The sequence below is a fragment of the Dasypus novemcinctus genome, chromosome 4 (genome assembly GCF_030445035.2).
Source record: "Dasypus novemcinctus isolate mDasNov1 chromosome 4, mDasNov1.1.hap2, whole genome shotgun sequence".
In the NCBI taxonomy this organism is placed as follows: domain Eukaryota; kingdom Metazoa; phylum Chordata; class Mammalia; order Cingulata; family Dasypodidae; genus Dasypus; species Dasypus novemcinctus.
Genome location: NC_080676.1, coordinates 4,008,041 through 4,032,035, shown reverse-complemented (window position 1 = coordinate 4,032,035; position 23,995 = coordinate 4,008,041). Strand labels below are relative to the sequence as shown.

General features: G+C 51.4%; 1 protein-coding gene across 1 annotated transcript in view; it reads right to left on the bottom strand.

Moving 5' to 3' along the window:
- Positions 1–12,773: 12,773 nt before the first annotated feature.
- The window catches only part of EPHB1 (EPH receptor B1), a 458,872-nt gene continuing 447,650 nt past the window's right edge, over positions 12,774–23,995 (bottom strand). Inside the window, exons 14-16 of the mRNA XM_058294989.2 lie at positions 20,020–20,213; positions 17,617–17,772; positions 12,774–14,253 (exon numbers count right to left, since the gene is read on the bottom strand). Coding sequence (XP_058150972.1) covers positions 14,145–14,253; positions 17,617–17,772; positions 20,020–20,213 — 459 coding nt within the window. The 3' untranslated portion in view covers positions 12,774–14,144. The remainder of the gene's footprint in view (positions 14,254–17,616; positions 17,773–20,019; positions 20,214–23,995) is intronic.

The window sequence follows — 23,995 nt, the reverse complement described above, 5'->3', positions numbered from 1 at the left end:
ACCCCGAGGCCCCAGGGTTGCTGATCCAGTGGGGCCAAAGCGGGCCACAGGGTCCACATTTCTGACAAGCTCCCGGCAAGGTGATGTCCGAGAGGCCCTGCTGGATCGCTGGCCCTTGCCCCCCCTCCCGACCCTCCCTCTTCCCCTGTCCCCCTGCCTCCTGGCTCCTCGTAGCTCTCTTTGTCTCTGTCCCTCCTCCATGCCACCTCTCCATGCCGCCTCTGCCGCTCCAAGGTCACTGACTTCCCTTTCTGTGACTTGGAATCGGGAGCAGGCTAGAGAAGGGAGCCCTGAGACCCCACCCAGCATCCTAAACCGCAGCTGCAATGCTCTTCTCCCGGGTGCTCTGTGGAAGCCCTTTGGGCTGAAGGTTCCCCGCTCGTGACCGGGATGACCTTAGAGACCAGGTAGGAGCTGACGTCCCAGGTCCTTCCAGGTGACAAAGCCTGTGCCTCTGTGCCTCTCTCCCACAGAGAACGCCTGGGAATCTTCAAAGACCAAAGAGGTGGGGGCAGAGAGGATAGAAAGTGAATCTATTAAAAGGCGCAAAAAAGCTGACAGTTTTGAAAATAATGATGTGGGTTTTCCTCTTATTTAAAACTACCCAGCTGCCCTGCTGCTTTCATTGCTGCTGCAACTGACACTCGGCTACATTTGGAATTAAAAATACATAAGCACTCTCTGAAAAAGCTGCTAATTTGAAGGTCATTAGCAGCCCAAAACATATTTCTTTTATTTATTAAAAAAGTCGTGCAATAAAGCTATTAATATTTACCCTCATCCCCGAGCTCCCGTGCGCTTCCCCTCTCCGGCACGAGCTGCCTGCCTCGCTGGGGCACGCCGGCAATGTGACCTCTCCTGGGCCCCCGCTTGCTCGCGCCTGCCCTGTCCTTGACACCTGCTCGGGGCAGCCTGCGCTACCTGGAGGAGCCTGAGGCCCTCCGTGGACTGGGATGGCTGGAAATTGCCGTTAGGGTTGGTGAAAGGGTCCCGTCTTCCAGGGTGAGGGCACTGCCGGCAGTTAAGCACTGATGGGTTCAGAGGCCCTTGCCCGGGTGATGAGGATGTTTGGGATAATTTCCCTCCAGGGCTGTCTCTTGTGTCCTGGCTCCCTTTAATCTGTGTCCCAGCCACCAGGCCGGCCCCGCCCTGGCCGCAGGCCTCGCTGGGCCTGTCTGATGGCAAACACCCGCGCCAGCGCTCTGCCCACCGTGCACCCGCGCCTGCGGGGCCTGCAGCGCATGTCTGCGCCCCACAGGGTGAGGCGGCTGTGGCTTCGCAAGGCTGTCAGCCGCAGCACCCCGAGACCCCGTTTTCACGTGCACGCCACTCTCTCATTTTCCTGTCCCTCTGTGGCTTTCCCGGGCTGGCCCTGCTGCAGGGCCCTGCCCCGCCCCAGCTCCGTTTCCTCTGCTGATGGTTTTACGAAGTAAATTCCTGGAAGACCAGCCTGTGGGCAGCGTCCCTACAAATCCTACTAGCACAAGGAAGAGGGGGGTGGGGAGGAAAGCAAAGGTGGGGGGAGGCAAGGAGGCTGGGATTGTGGTTGCCATAGAAATCCAGAAATGGAGCTGACAACTGAAAGGCATTTCACAGAGCAAAGGAGAAGAAGGAGGGCGAGAGGTGTGAGAGGGGTGATAAATGCCGTGCAAGAAGCCGCTGATCAATGGGCAGTTGTATAAAATATCTTTAGAGGAGGGTCGATGTGGAGCCAGGGGTCCAGCCGAGGAGGGGGGATCCTGCAGAGGGAGCAGGACAGAGGCGAGCGGGGGATGCCAGGCCCGGCGTTAGAGAAGCAGGCAGCAGGGGGGGGTGTCCACAGAAAGGCATCAGTGCACCTGGAAACCGTCCAGCTTTCCCCGCTCTGCGCCTCTGAGACATGGAATGACAGACCTTCCGGTCTGGGAGGCAAAGCCTTGTGTTGTTGTGGTGACCTTGCTCTGAAAACATGGAGTGTGACAAAAGGAAAAATAGCGGTGCGCTCCGGCTGAGGTTAGCTTCTCGGAGATTTATTTCTTCGTTATAAGAAAGTCATTTTGGACTTACTTAACCAATTTTCTCTCACTGCTCTTATTTCTTCTAATTACACGTGTGTGGCAGCAGGTTCGGCTTGCTTTCATCACTGGCAGGGAAGTGGAAGGCTTCCTTGTGCTGCGTGGGTGCAATCAATCTTACCCCAGCCCTCCAGGAAACTGTAGGGTAGAGGCCGCAGAAGTGGGCGCTGCGCTGAGAGCGGGGGGAGCGGGCGCAGTCCTGAGTCCTGGAGACCATCCATCCAGGCCAGCAGCGGTGCCGGGTGAGGGGTGCTGGCACCCGCAGGGGAGCCCCGGCAAACTTGGCGCTCCCTCCCCACTGTGCTGTGGTCAGCTGGGGGATGTCTGGAAATGCCCGCCCGTCTCCTGCCAGAATCCTCACCCAGGAAGTCCAAGCCTTCTTAAGTAAGGCTCCTTGGCATTCCCCCAGGACTCCCACTGGCACAGCCACCTGCTTCCTGGGCAGGACTTCTCAAATCATTTTTCCTTTACCACTTCAGTCCTCTATTAGACCATGAGTTCCATTAGAACAAAGACTGGGCTTGGCATTTGGTAGGAACTCAGTAAAGACTTGTGAATGAATGGATGGGTAAATGAGCGAATGAACACTTTCATCTCTTGGGCGCGCTCTCCTCAAGTCGTTCCCTATCATCACCTTTGCTGGGGTCACCTGCTTAAGTGTCTCTACTTTCCCCTTGACCGCCCAGTGGCCCCTTGGAGAAGGTCCCATGATTTGCCGTAATCAGACAAGGAGACAGAGTCCATGGTGGCTGAGTCCTCCTCTTACCAGTGCTTTAGTACAGGGCCACTGTCTTTATAGCACTGACCGTGAGCCATTGACTTTTCCCTGCTCAGTTGTATTCTGGGGAACTTGCCTCTGCTTCTTCTTTCTCTACTGTGAGTGGTAACAGTGTGATAGTGCCTAAGACACTCTAGAAATCAGCTTTCAAGGATGCCTGAAAGAGAATATTGGTAAGGATTGCCTGCTGAGGCTGATTAGACAGTCCCAACACTGGGTTTGAGTTGGCAAGAATTTTGCCATTATCTTGGAATCCTAAACTCTGCCTTAGCCTTCCTCATCCAGCCACTGCCCCTCCTGCCCATTTTAGGCAGGCTGTGTCCAGGTTGGCCTGGATCCAGAGCAGGAGCTCTTAACCACTAAGTTAGGCTAGGGGTCGCCAAGCTATGGCCCGTGTGTCATATGCAGCCTGCCAACTGTTTTTGTAAATACATTTGTATTGGAACAAAGCCATGCCTGTTTGTTTAAATATTGTCTATGGCTGCTCTCATGTTACAATGGCAGACTCAAAGAGCTGCGACAGGGGCCATATGGCCCACAAAGTCTCAAGATATTTACTCTCTGGCCTTTTCCCATCCCCTGGGTTAAATCTGCTGCATTAGAGTCTAGAAGAGATTCTTGACTTTTTTGCTCTCTTGCTGACCACAGGACTCAGAACCGCAAACAGTTAACTAACGCTCAGCACCATATGACAGTTTGCAAATAAGACCAAAGGAATGATGTTCACTCAAATGAAATCAGCTGTACAGTAATGCCCCCTGGGCCAGACAAGTTAATGCTTGGCAAACTGCCCTCTCTGTGAAATATCCCAGCAGGAACTGAGTCCCACGGTGGAAGAAAACAATAAAAACTGTTATTGTTAAATTGCATGTCAGAGAGAGTATCTTTCAAAGTTGCAGAAGGCACTTTGCGTTTGAAGGATGTTGGATTGTGGGCAAGGCTGGAGGTCACCAAAAGGCAGGGGAGCCTTCCCCGTGCTGGGCATGGTGGGCGCAAGGCTTGATGCCATCTGCTTCACCCCGCAGGAAGACCCTTCCCCAGGTGCCCTGCACAGCTGCTGCAGTTCACGTAGGAGAGCTCAAATAAAACCACGTGATCGCCAAAAAAGCACTGCAGTGAATGTGGTCCAACCTGCGGCACGGGGTGAAGTGACTTCAGGAAGAATCGATGTAATCAGTGGATATCACTGGTCCTTGGGTTCCCCTGGCTGGAGGCAAGTGATGGCCGAAGTGTTGCAAGGTGCCTGCATGCACTTCTTAGTTCACTCATTCAACAGCTTTACTGTGGGAATCTGAAGACGATGCCTCAGGTCTACAGATTCCACAAAGAATAAGACATACTCCCCAGGACTGAAGACCACTGTCAAACAGAGAGCCACACGCTGCGATGCTCAGAAGTGTGGGGCACTGAGGGACCCCAGAGAAGTGGCTAGCCCAGGTGGTAGAACTCTGGGACACTTTGAAGGGAAGCCGAGGCTCAAAGGATGGCTGGGAAGTAGCCAGGTGAGCAGAGGTGGGGAGGGGTCTTTGCTCCACCTGGAATTCTAGGGACCAGGGGTTTGGACAACAATCACCTCTGTAGGTGCCGGAGAGGTGACTGAGAAATAGAACATAAAGTGGGGAGGATTCATCGTTTCCCAGCTTTCAGTTTTTCATGTCTATCCTTCACGATTTTTCTTTTCCATATCCACATAGTAAGTGTACTGTCATTTTTACTACTGATTTTTGCTAAAATCCCAGACATGTTTTACCTGGATAAACCTATTTGAAAAGAAAAATTAATAATGTCTGCGAAATATTGATGCATTTTATGTCCTAGATACATTTTCCCCAAATATTCATTAAAAAAAATATGTCACTGTTACGATTGTAAAGACTTCGGACGTGTACATTCTTTTTTTTTTTTAAAGATTTATTTATTTCTCTCCCCTTCCTCCCCACCCCAGTTGTCTGTTCTCTGTGTCTGTTTGTTGCGTCTTCTTTGTCCGCTTCTGTTGTTGTCAGCGGCACGGGAATCTGTGTTTCTTTTTGTTGCGTCATCTCGCTGCGTCATCTCTCCGTGTAGGTGGTGCCATTCCTGGGCAGGCTGCACTTTCTTTCGCGCTGGGCGGCTCTCCTTACGGGGTGCATTCCTTGCGTGTGGGGCTCCTCTATGCGCGGGAACACCCCTGCGTGGCAGGGCACTCCTTGCGTGCATCAGCACTGCACATGGGCCAGCTGCACACGGGCCAAGCGGGGTTTGAACCTCGGACCTCCCATGTGGTAGACGGATGCCCTAACCACTGGGCCAAGCCCACCGCCTGGACGTATACATTCTAAATCCTCTGTCCCACCAATAGTATACTTGGCTCTCTTTTGGGAACTCAGTAAGTAGGTTGACCCTTGAGGATGGGTTCTTAGTCATCTGAAAATCTCTGAACAGTTATTAGCTGAAGAACACACTTCAGATCGACTGACTTCTAGGCCCAGAAATGGGGTTTTAAACAAAAGAAGAGATTTGGTTTAGGAAGGACAGACTGCTGGCCTTTGAAAATGAGCAAGCAAAGTACCTTTGCCAAAAGTCAGATATTGAAGAACAGTTTCCAGAATCCAACCATTGGTTCAATCTGACAAGCAGCCTGGAAATCCACCCAGGAGCAAGGCAAAGCTCAATTCCAATCTCTGCAAACATGCAAAGTGAAGGGCAGAAATGATTAAGATGACAGATACACGCAAGTGTGAAGTTTGCAAGAATCCCAAATCCACAGAGGTTAAGGGTTGACCTTTATCAAAAGGCAAGTAGACAGACTTTTTACAACAAACCTCAGACATGATTTACTTTCTATTTTTAGGTCATGTTCCCAAATCCCTAGAAGTAAAATAAACGGAATCTGGACATCATTTATCCAGTACTCCCTGAAAACCAGGAACTCTGTGATTTATATGTGGCCCCTCCTTTTACCCTTGAAAAAATCAGGTAGGGTGGATTATATTATACCCTTTTTTATAGTGGCAGACACAAAGTCACCGGTGTAGAGTGATGGAACTGGAATGGCCAGTGGCAACTCTCAGAAGATGTCTACCTCGGTGTGGCTTGGAGATTCAGAGCACAGACTTCAGGGAAATAACCTCTGTTCTAATCCCAGCTCTTCACGGTCATCAAGAACAAGCGACTTAAACTTCTCTGAGCCTTTTTTTTTCTTTTAGATTTATTTATTTCTCTCCCCTTCCCCCCAGTTGTCTGTTCTCTGTGTCTATTTGCTGCGTCGTCTTTGTCCACTTCTGTTGTTGTCAGAGGCAGGGGAATCTGTGTTTCTTTTTGTTGCGTCATCTTGTGTCAGCTCTCCGTGTGTGCGGCACCATTCCTGGGCAGGCTGCACTTTCTTTCGCGCTGGGCGGCTCTCCTTACGGGGCGCACTCCTTGCGCGTGGGGCTCCCCTACGCGGGGGACACCCCTGCGTGGCAGGGCACTCCTTGCGGGCATCAGCACTGTGCATGGGCCAGCTGCACACGGGTCAAGGAGGCCCAGAGTTTGAACTGCAGACCTCCCATGTGGTAGACCTACTCCCTAACCACTGGGCCAAGTCTGCTTCCCTCTCTGAGCCTTATTAATTAATTAAATGAGTATAATAATCCTAGCTGTTCAAGTACTTTATTTGCCTGACTCATAGAAAGTGCTCACAAAAATCTGCTGTTGCTATTATCACTTACATTATTGAATTTGTGGCCATAGTTTCAGCCTCCATCCCAGGAGCATTTCCTCTCATAAGCTGGTAGGAAGGTTCCCATCAGCTTCTAAAGGTAGAACTATCACCCTTATACCTAAACCTGGTACAGGAACCCTGATCAGCTCACTCCCTCTGAAAATCTCTTGGCTATGGACTGAGATCCCTGGGATGTCTGTGATCAGCCGGAGGGGTGGCCCAATGGGAGTGCCAAACCCCACTGGCCTTCAGAGCTGGACACTTCACCTGCTCAGCCTCCTGGGTCCAGAACTTTCCTGATGTGTGCTGGGGAAGCAAGGTTTGGCCGTCAGCAAACCCAGCTGCTCCAGCGTGGGGGCTCCAAGGATCGACACAGGACCACAGCGCTATGGCCAAAGCAGAACGAATCGCTCTGACGGGGGACACTCCTGAGGTCTCCGTTTCCTGCCTCTGCCCCTGACGCACGCAGCCCTGAGCCTCCCTGTAGCGACCCACCTGCCCGTTCAACAGATCCCACGGCATCTGAAGAGGTGGTGATTGCTGCGCACACTCGGGATTGCATCCCACAGAAGTAAAGGAACTCACGAGAACGGCACCTCCTCCCCACTCCACCCAGTTTGACTGTTTCCAGTATCTCACGGAGGCTGCTCCCTGCTCTGTGAGTGCCGGGAAGCCAAAGTTGAAGGTGCACTAGTGACCTGCCAGAGCACACGGCACATGTGAGTGGACAAGCCAGGGGTTCTCCCGGCACCTGCCTTGCTCCAGGAACAGAGCCCTGCTGCTGGGCCACACGGCCTGCCCATGCTCCCTGGTCTGTGTGGCGTGCTCTAGGCATAGACCTGCTGGCTGGCTGGCTCTCCTGTAGCTGAAGCCTACGCTTGCTCTGCTGGGCTGGGCTCCGACTGTGGACAGGGCAACCTTATGCCTTCAGTGGTACAGGCCCAGCACCCTGCGAGCCCCTGGAGCCCAGCAGGAGACTCATTCGTGTCTGTTGGATGAATGAGTGGATCTCTGCTTTGCTGTTGTCAGTCTCTGCTCCCCTCTCCCCTCCGACCGTAGTTTCTGGGAGTCTGGGGTCCTGACCCTGGGTTCTGCCATGGCTAAGACCCTGACCCTGCTGCACAGATATTCCAACCCCCTGCCTGCGTGGTCGGTCCTTTTCTTGGCCCTTCCACTCATCAGGATGCCCATGAACATCTACTTGATTGTTCAGTGTTGACCTCTGCATGCCAGAGTGACCACACGTGGCCTGTCACCATGATCCCAGCTGATGGCCTGAGCCTTGCCCCTGGGCTTACCTTCTGTTCCCTGTGGCTGGAGCTCCCTCTGACCCTTCTCCCAGATGTCGTCTTTATTGACCCAGCCCTCCCAAACTGTTCCTTCCTTCTGGGCACAATTCCCCTGGCCTTGGCCACGCCATCCATCCCATTAACATTTATTATGTCTGGGCCCCGTGCCACACGCTGGAGGTAAAAATAAGTATGGGCCATTCCCTGCCCTCAAGGAGCTCACAGACTAGAGGGCGAGCCAACCGATTTGATCACGATGGAAGGAAGAACGATTCTTTGCGGGCTCTTTCTCTTTATCTCAGTGAATGGTATAAAAATCTACCTGGATTTTATACCACACCAGAAACTTGGGGTGTCATCCTCGACTCCTCTCTCACTCGACCTGACAGCCCACCCACCTCCACTGTCTGCTGATCTTACCTTCTTCACATTTCTTGAATTGGCTCGCTTTCCTCCCTCCCCGCTGCTACTTCTACACCCTCACCCGGCCACCGTCGTCTTTAGCCTAGATAACTGCACCAGCATCCTAGCTAGCCTCCCAGAATGGAGACAGTTCTCGCCACTCCATTTTCCACTTGGTGGCCAGAGTGATATTTTAAAAATATAGTCGCTTTGCTTCAATCCACTTTATACCCACTGCATTTAGAATAATACCCAATTCCTTACCATGCCACGTCAGGTCTTCCTCATGAGTAGCTCCAGCCTCTGCCACCCAGCCACCATGCCCAGCGCTCTGCAGCCTTGCACCATAGCTGGTGATCCCACAAGCATGCCATGCATTCGACGGCTTTTGAACCTGTGCCCACCTCCGAGGCTGGTTCCATCACTACTACCCCCCCTCAACAATTCCAGTTCACTCCTTCGGCTCCAGTTGGGCAGCCCTCCCCCGCCCCCAGGGATGCCTTGTTTGACCCTCCCGTTGAAATTATTACAAGTTATTGTAGCTGGGACTCCCTTGTCACTGCACTCAGAAAGCCATTTCCCAAGCTACAGCAGTTACTAATGTACAGGCAAATATCAAAATAAGACCGGAAAAGAAAATCAAAGTCTTGAAATGAAGACTGTCTCTCTTTTAGAGAAAGACTAGTCTGGATTCAATCTCTCACTAGCTAAGAAATGGCATATTTTTGGTTTGCCTTCTTATTTCAACGTTTAAAAAAAATCTTCTGGTGGATACAGGAATTCTCAGAGTAATGGTAGATTTGGACAGATCAAACTACTCTTGGAAGAAAATCTTGGTATTCAGGAATTCGCAAAAAAAAACCACCCCACAAATGAAGTTTCCCTGGTCTGAGAAATCCTGCCCCACCCCTCTGCTCAGCAGAGGTCCCCGGGACGTCTCAGCAGGACCAGTCCGTCCTCCGTCCCTGCCCTTCTACCCCCCTCATATTTGCCTCTATTGTTCCAGGAATGGTGTTGTGTGCATTTCTGTGTCTCAGAGACTTGGCACGTGCCTGACATTTGGTGGGAGGCTGCTCGACTCCAGGCTGGTACTCTAAGGAAGCCTGTGACATCCTATGAAAGATTATGTTTTAAACTTCCCAAAACTAAAATTAGAAGAGGTTGCAATTGATAGCAGTTAAGGGTCGGTGAGAAAGGTTCCAGCTGAATCCCTGGGACTCATTTCTTTAAAAGCGTGCTGTTTGAGGTCATGGGCTTCTGCAGGCGAGATCGTGACAGGTTAAACTTTCTCAATTCAATCTTATGTAAATCACCAAACCCTGCGCACCTGCCAGGTGTCAGGTGGTACGTTGGGTGCCCTGTGTCCTCTCTCGCTTGGGGGTCACCAGAAGGTTCTGGTTGGGAACGCCATGGGTTGAGTCTTGATTCCTAGGAATGCAGGAACCCCATCGAGGGCTAGCTGGCCTGGAAGGGCTGGGGGCTGGGGGGAGGGGCGAGGGTCTCCTCTTCTCCCGTGTGTGTCCATCCCACCCCCATTACGCAGGTCTGCGGCACACACTGGGCCACCAGGGCCTGCACTTTCTGGGAGCGCGTGTGCTCTCAGACCTCCAGGCACCTGTCCTCATGTGGAAATCATGGTCTCAGGAGACTCCCCGGTGGCGCACACAGACCGCGGCTGACTTCCGTCACCTTGAGTGACTGCCCCGCAGTGTGAAGACCTCTCAGGGACCGCAGCGACTCCCCTCCACCACTGCCTCCCACTTCTCCCCGCTGCTTTCCTGACCTGGATCGAACATGTGCGGCTTCTCCTCTGAGCCTTGCTAGTGGCAGAGAACGCTGGATGGGCCCTGTTTGCTCCTAAGGCACCTGCTGATCCCCTGCCCCCGTTGTGTCTTCTTCCACACTCCACTTGCTAGGAAGTTAATCATCTCTCAGCCAGACCCATTACTATTTCTGATAATGAGGTTCCCAGGTTAGCTACAATAGAACACAATGTAGCTATTACAATCTTCCATTTTTAAACTGATGCTTTGTAGCTCTTCACCCTCCTGCCCTACCTCTCAGTACCCCTGTCCCCCAACACTCCTGGAATCTTATTCCTCAGTCCTCACTCGTCTCTCTATTTCCTTCGTAGATGCACAGTCAGTGGTGGAGTCTAGCCCTCATGTGGTTTCAGTGATCCCAGGTGAGCTCAGTAAGAGCCCAGTGACACGGGCTCTTCACATAACATCAAAGGAGGGGGGAAAGGAGGAGGGGAGGCATATAATTCTTAACAGTGTATGAACCGACTTGACATCTGTGAGCTTCAGTGATCTCCAGATGATGCAGTAGACACGTGCTCTGTAGATTTATCTACTACCCTGCATTCTTTTCCTTGAGCGTTGGAGGGGGACATGGGGAGGCACAGGATGGTGGGTCATAACCTCCAGGGCTTTCCTACAAATCATCTCCATTCCCAGCACCCCTGACTCAGGAACTGTGATTAAGAAGTCAGCCACCTGCCCAGGTCCCACTCCGCTGACTCTTTGGTTGCTGCAGTTGTGCAGATAGAGTGGCCACCACCCCATGAGCCCTGATCTGCCCAGCTCCAGGCACAGGTTCCATCCCTTTAGCCTGGATCTCAGGGCCACCTGCCACTGACCACTAGGCTAAATGTGTTTTTAAGCAAGGGTCTGAGTTGGATTTGATCAGCCAGCTGAGCAGGCAGCAGAGCTAACAGAAATTCAAGAGTGGGTTCTCGGTGCCCCTGAGCACACACCAGCCCCCCGGTGCTCTCCTGAACCAAAAGTGCCAGTGGCACAGACGCTTCTGGGCAGGAGACCACAGAGGCAGCCTCTCCCAACACCCCATGCTCAAGAGTATTTCCAGGCATCAGTAAGGGCTATTTACTGGATCGAGGTTTATGTCCATTAGCGCTGATTCCAGGAAGGACACAGTGTGGTCTCTGGGGCAGAAGCATCAGTACTGTTCAGCAACTTGTAAGAAATGCAAATTCTCGGGTTCCACACTTGACCTGCTGAATCGGAAATCCCGGGGTGGCACCCAGCACTGTGTCCATCAAGCGTGAGACCCCCTGGGGCAGTGGTTGAGCACGTGGACTCTGGAACTGGGCAGGCTGCAGCAAAATCCTGGCTGCACCATCCTGTGAGCTGGGGAAGGTCTCAGCCTCTCAGGTTCCTCACCTGAAAATAGTAACAGCACTTACTGCTACTTCCCAAGGTGATGGTGAGAAGGAGAGCTCACCTGGGTGCAGCGTCTTGCTGCTCTCTGAAGCCCAGCGAGCAGCTCAAGAATGCTAGACACACTGCAGAAGGAGGGATTTCTGTCCTACTCTACAGGTGAGGAAACCGAGGCTCCACTAGCTGACTGCGTGGCCCAGTGCTGCAGAGGTACCAGGTGAGGTCCACTCACCAGCCACGCACCTGACCCCATGCCTTCTGTGGTTTACCTGGGCAGGGGCGGCCTGGCGTGTGATGCCGTGCGGGCACCTGCGGGAGGGGTGTGCGTTAGAGCATGGCCACGCCCTTGCCACTGAGACCTGTGCCGCCGGGCCCCCTGGCCTTGGCCCTGCTGACCCTCGTGCACTTGGGATACCCTCTCTCTCCTCTCTGGGATCTTTCGGCAACACCAAACCGCAAGGTGCGACATGACCTTCATCTTGACTCAGGTTTCCCCCCAGCCAGAAGGTGCTCTGGCCCTGGTGGCAGCACGGTGAGGACTGCAGGTTAAGGATGCTGTCTGAGGAACTGGAGGCAAATTAAAATTCATTCCTGTGGAAAATTGAGAGGAGATTAGCCAAATTGCCTGGGCTTGTAAGACTCTGGGTGGATGGAGGTCTTTGGGGGGCAATTAGTAAATTGTGCATGGACTTGGTGAGCAGTTTTAGTCGGGGGCTGGTTTGCGGTGCTTCGCAGCAGGCTGTGGATCTTTTGAGAAGAGTCCTGCCTGTCTTCTCCTGTTCCCAAGGGGAAAGCACCGAGGCCCTGCTTTGAGATGGGGCTCTCCGGAGCTGCAGCTGTGCCTGGAGGCCGTGAACCTCTGCAAAGTCTTCCTGCTCTCCAGAAGCTGGGCTTGTGATTTCAGAAGGTAAGGCCTTCCCCAGATACAAAGTTACCTAGGACTAAGGGAAAAGGCCGAGTCGCCCTCAGTGCGGATTAAACACGCAATGTGCAAAGACTGTCGCTCCCTTTTCTGCCTTGCAGTCCCCCAGCTGCGGGTTCACAGACACACCAAAAGCAAGCAGTCTAGGATATTCTTCAGCGACTTTGACAAAATTGGCCTGGATATGACCCTCACAAAAGCGGTCTGGCTGGTCGTAGATTACTGATGATCGTTTATGTTTACTTGGCAGGGGCTTCCTTCATCCTCTTATATGAGGCTCCAGAGCCTCTCGTTTATTGAGCTTTTCCTTTGGGTCGCATCAGTGAGAATGATGCTAATATATTCTGATTCTCGGGCGTTCTGGGCTCAGGGATGGACTCCTTCCACCCCACATGAGGGGCGAGAAGGATGGATGGTGGTTAAGGATTCTCTCCCAGCTGCGCCCAGGAACACATACTCAGATGCCATTCTATGTAAACCCAGACATGCTTCTGCTCATTTTAATTAGACAGATAAAATTAGCAAGGAGATTAAGATAAAAGGAGAAATTAAAAATATTTAAATGTTAGGTGGAATTTACAAAAGTGAATCGAACAATGAGGTACAACAAGGAATGTAAGGAAACACACAGACACGTTTGAAACATTCCTCTGACACCGCACGGCTGACGCCAGTCCACGGGTAAGGCAAGCAGAGTTCTCCCTTGCCACCTCTCGCACTGCAGCTTCCAGGGACGCACAAGAATGTTCTCCAGAAACACTTTCCTTCTCCTTCTCTTCAGATGTTCCCAAGAATAATTAGCCAGTACATTCTAGAATGGCCCACACTGCATCCAATTCAAACCACTCACCTGTTTCCTGTCTGAATTTGCAAACTCTGGAGAGTTTCATTCCTTCCATTTTATTTTCCTCCCTGCCCTCTCTCCCCACCGGGCCAATAGACCAGTTGGGCCAACCAGAAAGCCACACCAGCCACGTCCCTGTCCCCTTCGGATTTCCCAGGGGCAAGGACTTTCCAGTTCTTCCTTCTTGTTTGCATCTGTTACGCACAAGCATGGTCATTTTATAACGCAGACATACATACGTGTGCCCTCACACACGGAAACAGGTTTTTCTTTTTTTTTCTTTTTCTTCTTTTTTTTTTCCAATTTGTGGTTTCTTTTTTTTTCCTTTTTGCAGAAAATGCAAACAAAAGAAAAACAAGGTTTTCAATTGAAGGTACATCTCTTCTTCAATATGAAGACATTAATTGAATTGGTTGGATCCCCCATGCAGTGGTCAGCTAAGTCCTTTGGCAACTGACAGAACAACATCTGGAGACTTAGGAGCTGGGGCTTGTTTGAAGAAACGTCCCTACACGGGCCATGAGCAAAGGGAAATGGATGTGGGGAAGGGAGGGGTCTCTGGGGGAGGAGTACAAAAGGAGAAAAGAAAAGAATGTCATTGGCGAGGAAGAAAATGGAAAACTGCTGCTGTTTCTTCCCTCTACCTCCTTCCCTTTCTTCCTGTTGACGGATGGCTCCAGCCCCCTGAGGGTGGGAGCCGCGTTTACTCTTGTTCCCCCAATGCATACTGGTTTGTCTTCATTTCCTTAGAACGTCACCTTTTTATATTTTTATTATTACGTATTTGGTTTCCCATGGCATCTTAGTCATGCTTCTGTCACTGAAAAACGAAGGTTGCCTACGGCAACAGCTTGGGTTTGTTCTTCATAGATGGAAATGCATTTCTCAGCTAAGAAGCCAATCTTTCCAGAACATTCCATGGTGGTCAACCTCCAATTCCCCCTTGATTCTTGGTCCTTTTCCTTCCTCTCCTCCCCCCAGAAAACGAGAGTTCTCAGGCCATTGCTGTTGGCGACTGGCTCATCTGGACCCTCATGGAATGAATACTGTTCAGGATCTTCTTCTGATGGCCTGCCAAGGTCACCCCTATTCTCAGGAGATCTCTAGGAAGGAAAAAGCCACAAAAGAAGTCACTTTAGAGTGTTTAATGCTTGGGCAGCTCTTCAGCTCATCACAGAAGCAAAGAAAAGGGTTTGAAATCCAAATAGCTTAGTAAATTTGCCTGAGTCTTGGGTGAGCTCCTAAATGGGTGTTTTCTTGTTCTGACTCACTTTCTCCAGCTAGAGTCCCTTGTCTCTAAAGCTCCCACCTAGACCATCCTGGAAACGCTGTGCCTTGCTCCGTGAATCTGGTCCTCACTCACGGGGTTCTGGAGCAGCCCCTTCCCTTTGTGTCCATGACCCACCACGTGTGCAGGTGGCCGGGAACTTTCCTCTGCTATGTATGTTTTCCAGCGCTCCCCAGGGCACACTCTATGGGACTTCAGTTACTCTGTGGAGCTTTCTGCCTAAATTAGTGATCACCCACTGAGACTGAGAGGTATGGGGCTGGCCTGGTTTTCTGATGTTTTTCCCCCGTGTTTTCAGTTTCTGCCTTTGTTTGAATTTTAATGTCATGAATTTTTAAGAGGGGCGATCTCGAAATAACATTCAACTATCCACTCAAACAGGACTCCAAGGAAAATGCCTGGGGCAGGGGTTTGGATTGGCTTCATCTCTGAGCTGTACATCTTGATATGAACAAGTTCGTGGCTTGTATTTGACCTTGGGGAGACCCATCCATCTTTCCTTAGTTAATAATAACAATGCATAACATTGCTTGAGTGCTTGCCAGGTGCCCTGCGTATGCTCATTTAAAACCTACAGGAAAACGTTTCATAAAAATTGACAAACCACTGCAAAGTCAAAAATAATTGAACAGCAACCATTGATTGTGTGCATCCTGCAGGTGGGCACAGGGTCCAGTGCTCTACTGGCACTTTTCAATCTACCTTTCACCACAAACCAGTGAAACGGGAACTATTATTACCTGCAGATGTATAAATAAAGGAAGTGGGGCTTGGAGAAGTTAGGCACTGCGCTCAAGATTATACAACGGTGAGAGCTGGAGTTCAAACACAAGCCTGCCTGACTCTTAGCCACACCTCAGGGCTGCTGTGAGAGCAATTCTCAGGCCCTGACTCTATTTCCCTCTGAATCCCTCTGACCCCAGAATAGAAGGTCACTCTGTACACTACACACCAGATGCAGGAAGACGTCATGGGGCCTGACCCCCATTCAAAAGGCCTGACTCCCCCCATCCCCGCTTTCACTGGTGGCCCTTCCCCCCCAGATGCCGCTGGTTGGAGTTGTCTAATCGCCCGTATCTTTTTGGAAATGACTTTTGGGAAGCATGCTTGAGTTCTGAATTCACAGATTGCTCTACAATTTATTTCGTTGTTCATTTTCTTTCTCCATCTTTCCTCTCTCAAGAAAAAACTGAATTGCTACAAATAGCATATGGACATTTCTCACTTTGAACTAACCCCCTGAATTTCCAGCTTCACTTTCCTTTAAGCTTGCCCCTTGTTCTTCCTCATGTGGCTATTCCCAGACTAAGGGAATTATTTCACCTGACTCCGTGTGACTGGGAGCATGCGGGCGGAACGAGGTGACGGTGGCAGGAAGCAGGAGACGCCCCGTCTTCACGAAGACCCTCTTCCCTCCCTGAACCCCTGCCCTCCTGTCAGCCAGCCACACCCATTCTAGCTCTGCAAGCAGGCTGCTGGCTTTCCACTGCTAAGAACTCCTTCCTGTACTTAATTTAATCGCTGTTAATTTTTTGCTGTCTTTTTGACAGCCATTCATAATGGCAGGGGCTGTCTTTTTAGGCATCGAACCCAAGTCTAAAAAATGAATTCTAATGCTTAGTGGACCCAAGGCTAGATGCCCATGCAAACCAGCTCCTAGAGAAAGTGCAGACTCCGGAATAAACCTCGAAGAGGCAGAGCTGAACTGCAGGAAGAGTGGCTACAAAACAAGAGTCCGGGACAGACGTTCAACTTGTAGATGACACCCTGAGACTCGGCAGCTGGCACGCCGCAGGGTGCAATGTGGGCGCCTGACACACAGTAGGTGAGCGATACATGTCTGTCAATTGCCTGAGTGCCCCACTGTTCCTCTACCTTTGGGACCTGTGTTTTAAGGGGCAACCAGCTCCAACCTTGGGGCGGTCAGTACATGGTGTAGCCCAGGCAGCCTGTGAGGTGCACTCTGGGGAGTGTGTGTGTGTGTGTGTGTGTGTGTGAAGTTCCAGGGTTGGGTTATCTGAGCTTCTGTGAGCTCAGAGGCGTAATTCCACTCTTGCCAGGTTTAATCCTGTGGTTCCCAAACTTTGTTGCATACTGGAATCACCTGAGGCACTCTTAAAATTCCCAAAGCCCAGAACTCACTTCATACAAATTAAATTAGAATGCCCCAGAGCAGGAGCCAGGCATCAGGATTTTTTAAAGACTACCTCCTCCCGCCACCCTCAGGTGTGCAGCAAGCTATGGGAAGCACTGCAGCCCTGGGTGGATGGGTAGAGAGGCAGGAAGGGAAGCAGGCTTGAAAAAGGCTCGCCTTTGTTAAGGCAAGGCACTTAAGTTCACCTACTTCCTGAATCTGTAGAATGAAAGGGGTGGGACTAGATGATTATTCCCAAACTACATCTCCACCAAACCCTGCCCCTCGAAAACACGGTTCCACAGTATTTAATAATTTTAAATGGATTTGTTTATTTCAGGATTTCTCATGGTCTTTACAATGCTAATATGTGCAGTGAATCTCCAAGAGGGTGATAACGTGCACAGTATTTTTCAAATTTATTTGACTGTGGGACCCTTTTTTCCAAAGAGAACCTATTAACATCTCCCAGAACTGGTGCTACTCAGAACATTCTTGGGGAAATGATAGACTACATGGTTATTTAAGAGCCTTTCTGGCTCTCATCTTATTTGAATAATTTTATCTTTTGTGTTCCTCCATGCTCCTGCGGAGGCAGCAGGCTGGTAAATAATTTGTGGGGGATGGAAATGTATGCTTATTTACAAGTGCTGTCTAGTACGGAGCAACATCTCCCCACTCGCGCGAGGCTGTTGCTGAGTCAGTGCAGTGCCTCTCCCTGCTCGGTTGTTTCAAGTGCTGGCTGGATGTGTTCTTTCCATCTGGATGCTCTCTTTGATGGGATGAGTTTAAAAACTTAAACAGGGGAGAGACGCTCGGTGATTAGGCAAATGACAGATGGCGATGACTTTGAAGAGCTCCCACTCGGAGCCCAGGGCAGATCTCTGCCTTCCCACTCCCCTTCCCGAGGCCCTGCAGGGGCTGATTCCACACGGGCCAGGGGCCCTGGGGATGAGCAAGGAGAGCGGGGCCCACGCTTCCCAGGTAGCGGGAAAGGAGCCCCGGCCCCCGCGCCCGCTGCACAGAGGGCGCCTCCGCACTTACTCCGATGTCATCTGGGCCACCAGCTGGAGGGAGGTGAAGCCGGCGGTGAGGAAGCTGTCCCTGTACTGGACCATTTTGATGGCGCTGAGCCAGTCGTCCACGGTGGTGAAGGCCGTGAAGTCTGGGATGGAGCGGTCTAGCAGGGGCTGGGAAGGCCTGGGGAGACGGACGGAGGGCAACGGGTGAGCCCAGAGCAGAGAGAGCAGGGGAGCAGGCGGAGGGCGGGCTTTACGGGGGAGCAGCAGCCTGACGGCGTGAGCATCGCGCGGAGCCCCAGCCCGACTCTCCCTTCCTAACGGGGTCCTGAGCTGGAATGACCCCGCAAGGCTGGGGGCTAGTCCTCTTGCCTCTGGACACGGTCACATGCCATTTAACCCAGACAGACAGATGGACACAGCATTCAGCCTGACGGGAAGGGAAGGCCCACTGCTCCTTTTAAATCAAGATTTAAGAGCTTACCATCCCGGGCGGCGGACTTGGCCCAGTGGTTAGGGCGTCCGTCTACCACATGGGAGGTCTGCGTTTCAAACCCCGGGCCTCCTTGACCCATGTGGAGCTGGCCCATGAGCAGTGCTGATGCGCGCGAGGAGTGCCCTGCCACGCAGGGGTGTCCCCCAGGTAGGGGAGCCCCACGCACAAGGAGTGCGCCCCGTAAGGAGAGCCACCCAGCGCGAAAGAAAGTGCAGCCTGCTAGGAATGGTGCCGCACACACGGAGAGCTGACACAGCAAGATGACGCAACAAAAAGAAACAGATTGCTGTGCCACTGACAACAACAGAAGTGGATAAAGACGCAGCAAACAGGGAACAGACAACCAGGGGTGGGGGAGGGGAGAGAAACAAATAAATCTTAAAAAAAAAAAAAAGACACCACACTTGGAGTCAGACAGACCTGAGTTCAAGTGCTGACAGTGTCTATGAGAAGTTATTAAAAAAAAAAAAAGGAGCTTACCATCCAAATGGTCCTTTAAGAAATACATACAGTTTGCCATAACCATCCCAAATTAATCGGTAACTTTTTTTTTTCTTCTCAGATCCACCCTCAGGCCCTTGGAAAACCGGAGCAGGGCGGCCCACCACTGACCTTCTCTGGCACGTTCTCGAGGCACCGCCAGCCACCCGGCCCCAAACCAGAGAGCAGAGGTCGTGCCTCGGGCCTCGCCCTGCACACCCATGCCCCGTCCCCCACCGGGGGGCGAAGGCTTTACCTGCCAAGTCCCTGCAGCCCATCCACTGCGTCCCACAACCCAACCCGGGGCCCTGCTGTCTCTCCCGTGAAGGGCTGCGTGTCCTCCCGCCAGCCTCGCTTCGTGCGCACTCATTCCCTTCCATCTAAATCCCACCGTAGCCCGAACACCCCTTTAAAAAGGCCGGGCTGGGCAGGCCCAAGCCTCCACCACCCCGACATGCCTCGAGCCTGACCGCTCTGAGTCAAGCCCCAGGTCTTCACGTGGCCTGAAGGCCCTGTGTGGGTGCAGTCTCGCCCCCCGGTGGGCCTCAGCCCCCCTCCGACCCCCCACCCGAAGCACTGGGCCACGCTGGCCGCCCGCCCCGCGCTCGGCATCTGCACGGGCTGCCCCTCTTCTCCCCCCTCTCTTTATATCCACCGCGTGCACCCTCGCTCCGTAGCTCTCAGCAGACCGCCCCTCGTCAGGGACACCTCCCTGTCACCAGCCCAAGGCGAAGCCCTCGAGTCCCCATGCACCTCCCTGCCGCAGCGGTGGGTGCGTCCTCAAGTTCGCCTTTTTGGTGTGATCCTCTGATTAATGTCTCCCTCTCTTACACGGTTCTAAGCCTCACGAGGCCAGGGACCATGTCCATGCCACTCATTCCTTTACTGCCAGCCCTGGACCCAGTGCCGGGGACATCAGCGCCCAGTAAACCTGGGCTGAAAGGGGGACTCAATACACGAGTTAACCATGCAGCGCAGCTGATGCACAGCCCGGCGGCAGCTGACAGCGGTTTGGTGCATTCACTCCTAAGAAACCCACTGGCTTTGTATTACTCTGTCCCTCAGCAACCAGGGCCGTCGCCTGCCAGGGTGTTGGCCAATGTTCCAGGTGTGCAGCTCCCCTGCTTTGTGGACTGGTGTGAGGAACAGAAAAGGTCCTCTGGACACGGGACCACGCAGAAGTGGGCCATCGTGCCAGTCATTCCGGACGTGGCTCTCCGACCACACAACCACTGCCCGGCCCACCTGGCGCCAATGGAAGGTGGAGGCCAGCCGGGTCTCTCCACATCCGCCGACAGCCCCTGCTCGGGCCGGGACATGTTCTAGAGGTGGGCGAGGAAGGGGAGACTCGTGGGATTCCTTCCCTTGGGGGGTATCCTGGGCCCCCCTACCCTTGCTGTCAACTCTGGGCCCACCCGCCACCCAGGAACCGGCCTCCTCCCCTCGACTCACACGGCGGTGATGGTTGCCACAGTCTTGAGGCTTGCCGGGTTCCGTATCATCTTGTCCAGGGTGTTGACGATCTCCGCAAAGCGGGGCCGGCTGTTACGGTCCTTCTGCCAACAGTCCAGCATGAGCTGGTGCAGGGCAGCTGGGCAGTCCATGGGCGGGGGCAGCCGGTAGTCCTGCTCGATGGCATTGATGACCTGCAGCGGCCCGCGGGCAACAGGTGTGTTTAGGGCGTGACCCGACGTTCGCCGCTCACCCCGGTCCTGGAGGATGGCGCCTCCCTGGCCAGGTGCCCTCCGCCCGTGCCTCCCCCTGGGAGGGGTTTTCCCGGTATTGGCATCCCCCCTCGACTGTGGGCTCCTGGAAGACGGGGCTGCACCTTCCTGCGTGTGGCGCGGGCTGACATGCACCGCTCTCTAAAGGGTTGTTGAAGAAGGAGCCAGTCAATGGCTGGAGCCTTCCCTCCCCTTAAGAGGACATCAGGCCAGATCCCGCCCTCCTGGCAGCGGGCGGGCACCAGGGGTGACGGGACAAGGACAACTGGGAAACCCAGTGAGCCCACTATTTGCATCACAAAACCTGTGATGCCTCATTCTTGAATTCCTAAGAGGACAGAAGGGAGGAAAGGAGTAAGAGCTTGATGGAGGCTACTCTCCATGCTGGGCCCTCTCGATACCTTCTATGCATTATTTGCCTTAATTCTCATGAGGCAGCGACATAAATTGGGTTGAACATAATTTAGTTAAACAAACTGGTTCTGGACAATGCCCATGGTCAAAAATTACAAGGTGCTCCAACATGAATATCCCCAACCAGGTTGTGGTAATTTTCACAGACCCCAGGGAGTAATTTTGTAAAGATTTTAGAATCCTTAAGCACTTTTGTCTGTGTTTCCATTTTTTCCTAAGTGTTTTTCACCCTTTACTTCTTAATTTCGAATTCATTTACGTCAATTATGCCTGCTCTGTGCTTTTTGTAATGGGAAGAAAGAATTGTAAGCAGCCTGAGTGCTAACCATATGGGATTAGCTGAATTTATTATGGTACACCCATACAATGGAATACAATGCAGGCCTTAAAGTGATGTTGTAAAAATGTATCTATTGAAATGGAAATATGCTCACATTGTTCTATTAGGCAAAAGAACAGGCGGCATAACTGCAGGTGTAGTATAATCTTGCTTTTGTAAAAAACAAAAATCAAAACAAAGCAAAAATAACCCAATAATTATACCTTTGCAAAGAAAAGACCTTGGAAGGATATGTACCATGGAGTTATGGTGGTTGCCACCGGGCAGGTGGAAGCATGAATATTCTTTGTGGTTTTTTTTTTTCTTGTTTGTATTTTTTATTTTCTGTAATAATTATGCAGTGATTTTGTAATAAAATATAGTTAAAATACCTAAGTAACAAAAGGGAATAATTTGGAGTTCAGAAATTTCAGTTGTTTTGCCTCTACTTAAAAGAAAATTCAGGTGCTTATTCTTGTTCAATTTCTTCTTTGTAAATCAAAAAGTGAATATTTTTAGTGTATATTTTTACTTCATTTTTTACACACAGTATATAGGACATGAGATGGGACAGAAGATGATACGATGACCTGAAGTCATTACAGATCATCTAGGCGTATTAATTTTACTCAGCGTGGTAGAAAAGTAAACAAGCATACACACCTCACCAATATTAACACTATATAAAAAAACAGTGGCTGGTCACATTCACTTTTGAACAATGGTGTTGCACCAACACATTTTCATCTCTGCCAAACTCTTACCAAAATAACTGATTTGCTCATAGAAGAGCATTTTAGCCCCATTCTCTTTTTGAGAAAACTGAGGCACCATCAGGTAAAGCACTCACCCCTGGTTGCACAATTAATATACAACAGGGCTAGGAATAAATCACAGGGCTGTCTAACTGTGAGCTTTGAATACTCTAAACCCACTTTTCGTAGGCCTCTGAGGGTTGTCACTGTAATCTCATCCTGGAGAACAGCCCCTGGAAATGTGCCTTTATGCCACCCAAATGGCAAATGGACAAGCAGCCAACCGTGGGTTCCATTAGCCTGGCTCATGAACTGGGTGCCTTTTCTAGCTCCTTCCAGGTGGCCAGATCAAGGGTCCCTGAAAGGCACCTCCACGCAGTGTGGAGACCAGTGGGATCTACTCTGAGTGGCCCCAGGAACTCTTCTGGGTTTCCTAATGACAAGCTAGGTGGGGCTAGCAGTAAGGGCTAGTGTCTATATTCAACTTCTCACGGGGCTCGGGGCCCCCAAGGGCTTCGCGTGCAGGGCAGCTGATGTTTCCCAATGTTCCCCTAAACTGCTGGCACCTCTGCTCAAATTGTTGAACGCTAGAGCCCAAAACACTAATTCCTCCCACTGATGAGACTACTCACTCAACTGTCCTATAACAGGGAAGGTGACTGGGTCTGGCTTCTGTTGGAGCACAGCTCCATGGTGTGTCCAACTGACCCATCCTTTTTGTGGGATGTCGAGAGAATGGAGGACCCATGCAAGTGCTGCATCTTTTGGCTGACGGATTCTAGAAGGAACCCAATTTACTTTACTTTTCCCCTGTTCTCTCCTCTGCATGCCACCTCGCTAGATTTTTGAAAGACCACCCTGGCTTTCGTTTTATATTCCCTCTGCTTGTTTGGTATGCTGCCTTTCTTTTTAAGAGATCGTCAGCGAGCCCCTAATTCCTCCTGCTGGGCAGGTCAGCCAGGAGGCCAGATCCACGTGGATGTGCTGGTGACAGTACTGCAGAGTGATCAGGGGCACAGACCGTGAAGGCCTGGGTTCAAATCCTAGTTCCACTTCTGATTAGCTATTGGACCTTGGGAGAGTCATGTGACTTGCGGAAACAGCGCAGATGGGGTTGTTAGAAAGATGGAAGGACACAGTGTGACGAAGCACTGCCCACGTGAGTAGCGGTGGGAATCAGTGCATCACGTAGAGGCTGCTCTTACTGCCATGTCTGATATAGTGCGTGGCAAAGGAGGACAGAGCGTGAGAGGCACCAGGCGCACAGAGGGGGGATGGGGCTCTTACATGGCAAGGGGACTTAGTAAGCGCCACACCCCTGCTCTCACCTTTCAGGAGGGTGGATAGCCCTGGGAACCCCTTCCCACACTCAGGTTTACAAAAATTGATTTTACTCCTCTTGGTATTCCTTCGAGATAATTTTGTTGTTATTACTTAGCAGATACTCTGGGAGCACTGATGCTTCTTGCACATATGAAAAAGAAAATCACCTTTATCTTTTGCCTCTAAAAAAAACCCACACACAAAAAAAACACACTGGAAAAAAAAAAACCAGGTCATCAATTTGGGTATCAACTCAAGTACGGGTAGCATGTATCTGCTCAAGTCTTTGATGGAGGTGCTATGCCTTTGGAGATTTTTATTCCCTTTTTAAGTAAGGACCTGTGTTTCCCAAATTTTGAGTCTATGTAACTTTATGATCAAATCTAAAAAAACAACTATTTCAAAAATTAATTTGGTCCTCCCATGGGGCTATGGGATAGTTCTCAGTTATGTCTGCCTTGCTAACAGGTATGGAAAACTCAGAGAAACACTGGCAGGTAGCCATCCAAACACCAGCGACCAGGTTTGACTTGCATGGAAAGTTGTGGTTGAAGGTTGAGGGCATAGGGTGTTCTATTGAGCAGAGTTGAACGGTGGAGCGAGTCCTGGGCCCCTTTGCTTGGCTGGTCCACAGCACAATGAGATAAGCAGATGTTGAGTGGATAGAAGATTAGTAAGAGGATAGAAGGTAAGAGTGAAGAGACGGGATGAGAGAAGCAGCCTAGGAAATTATTCTGCTCCAGCAGGCTGTTGCCTACCTTGAATATCTGTAACCACTCTTTGGCCATCCCGACGGTCAAAGCAAACCTCCCTGGGACCCAGAGGGCTAAGGATGGGAGGCCTGGTAGGCTGCATTTGTTCCCATGTCCCCAGCGATGGTAGGGGTAGGGGTC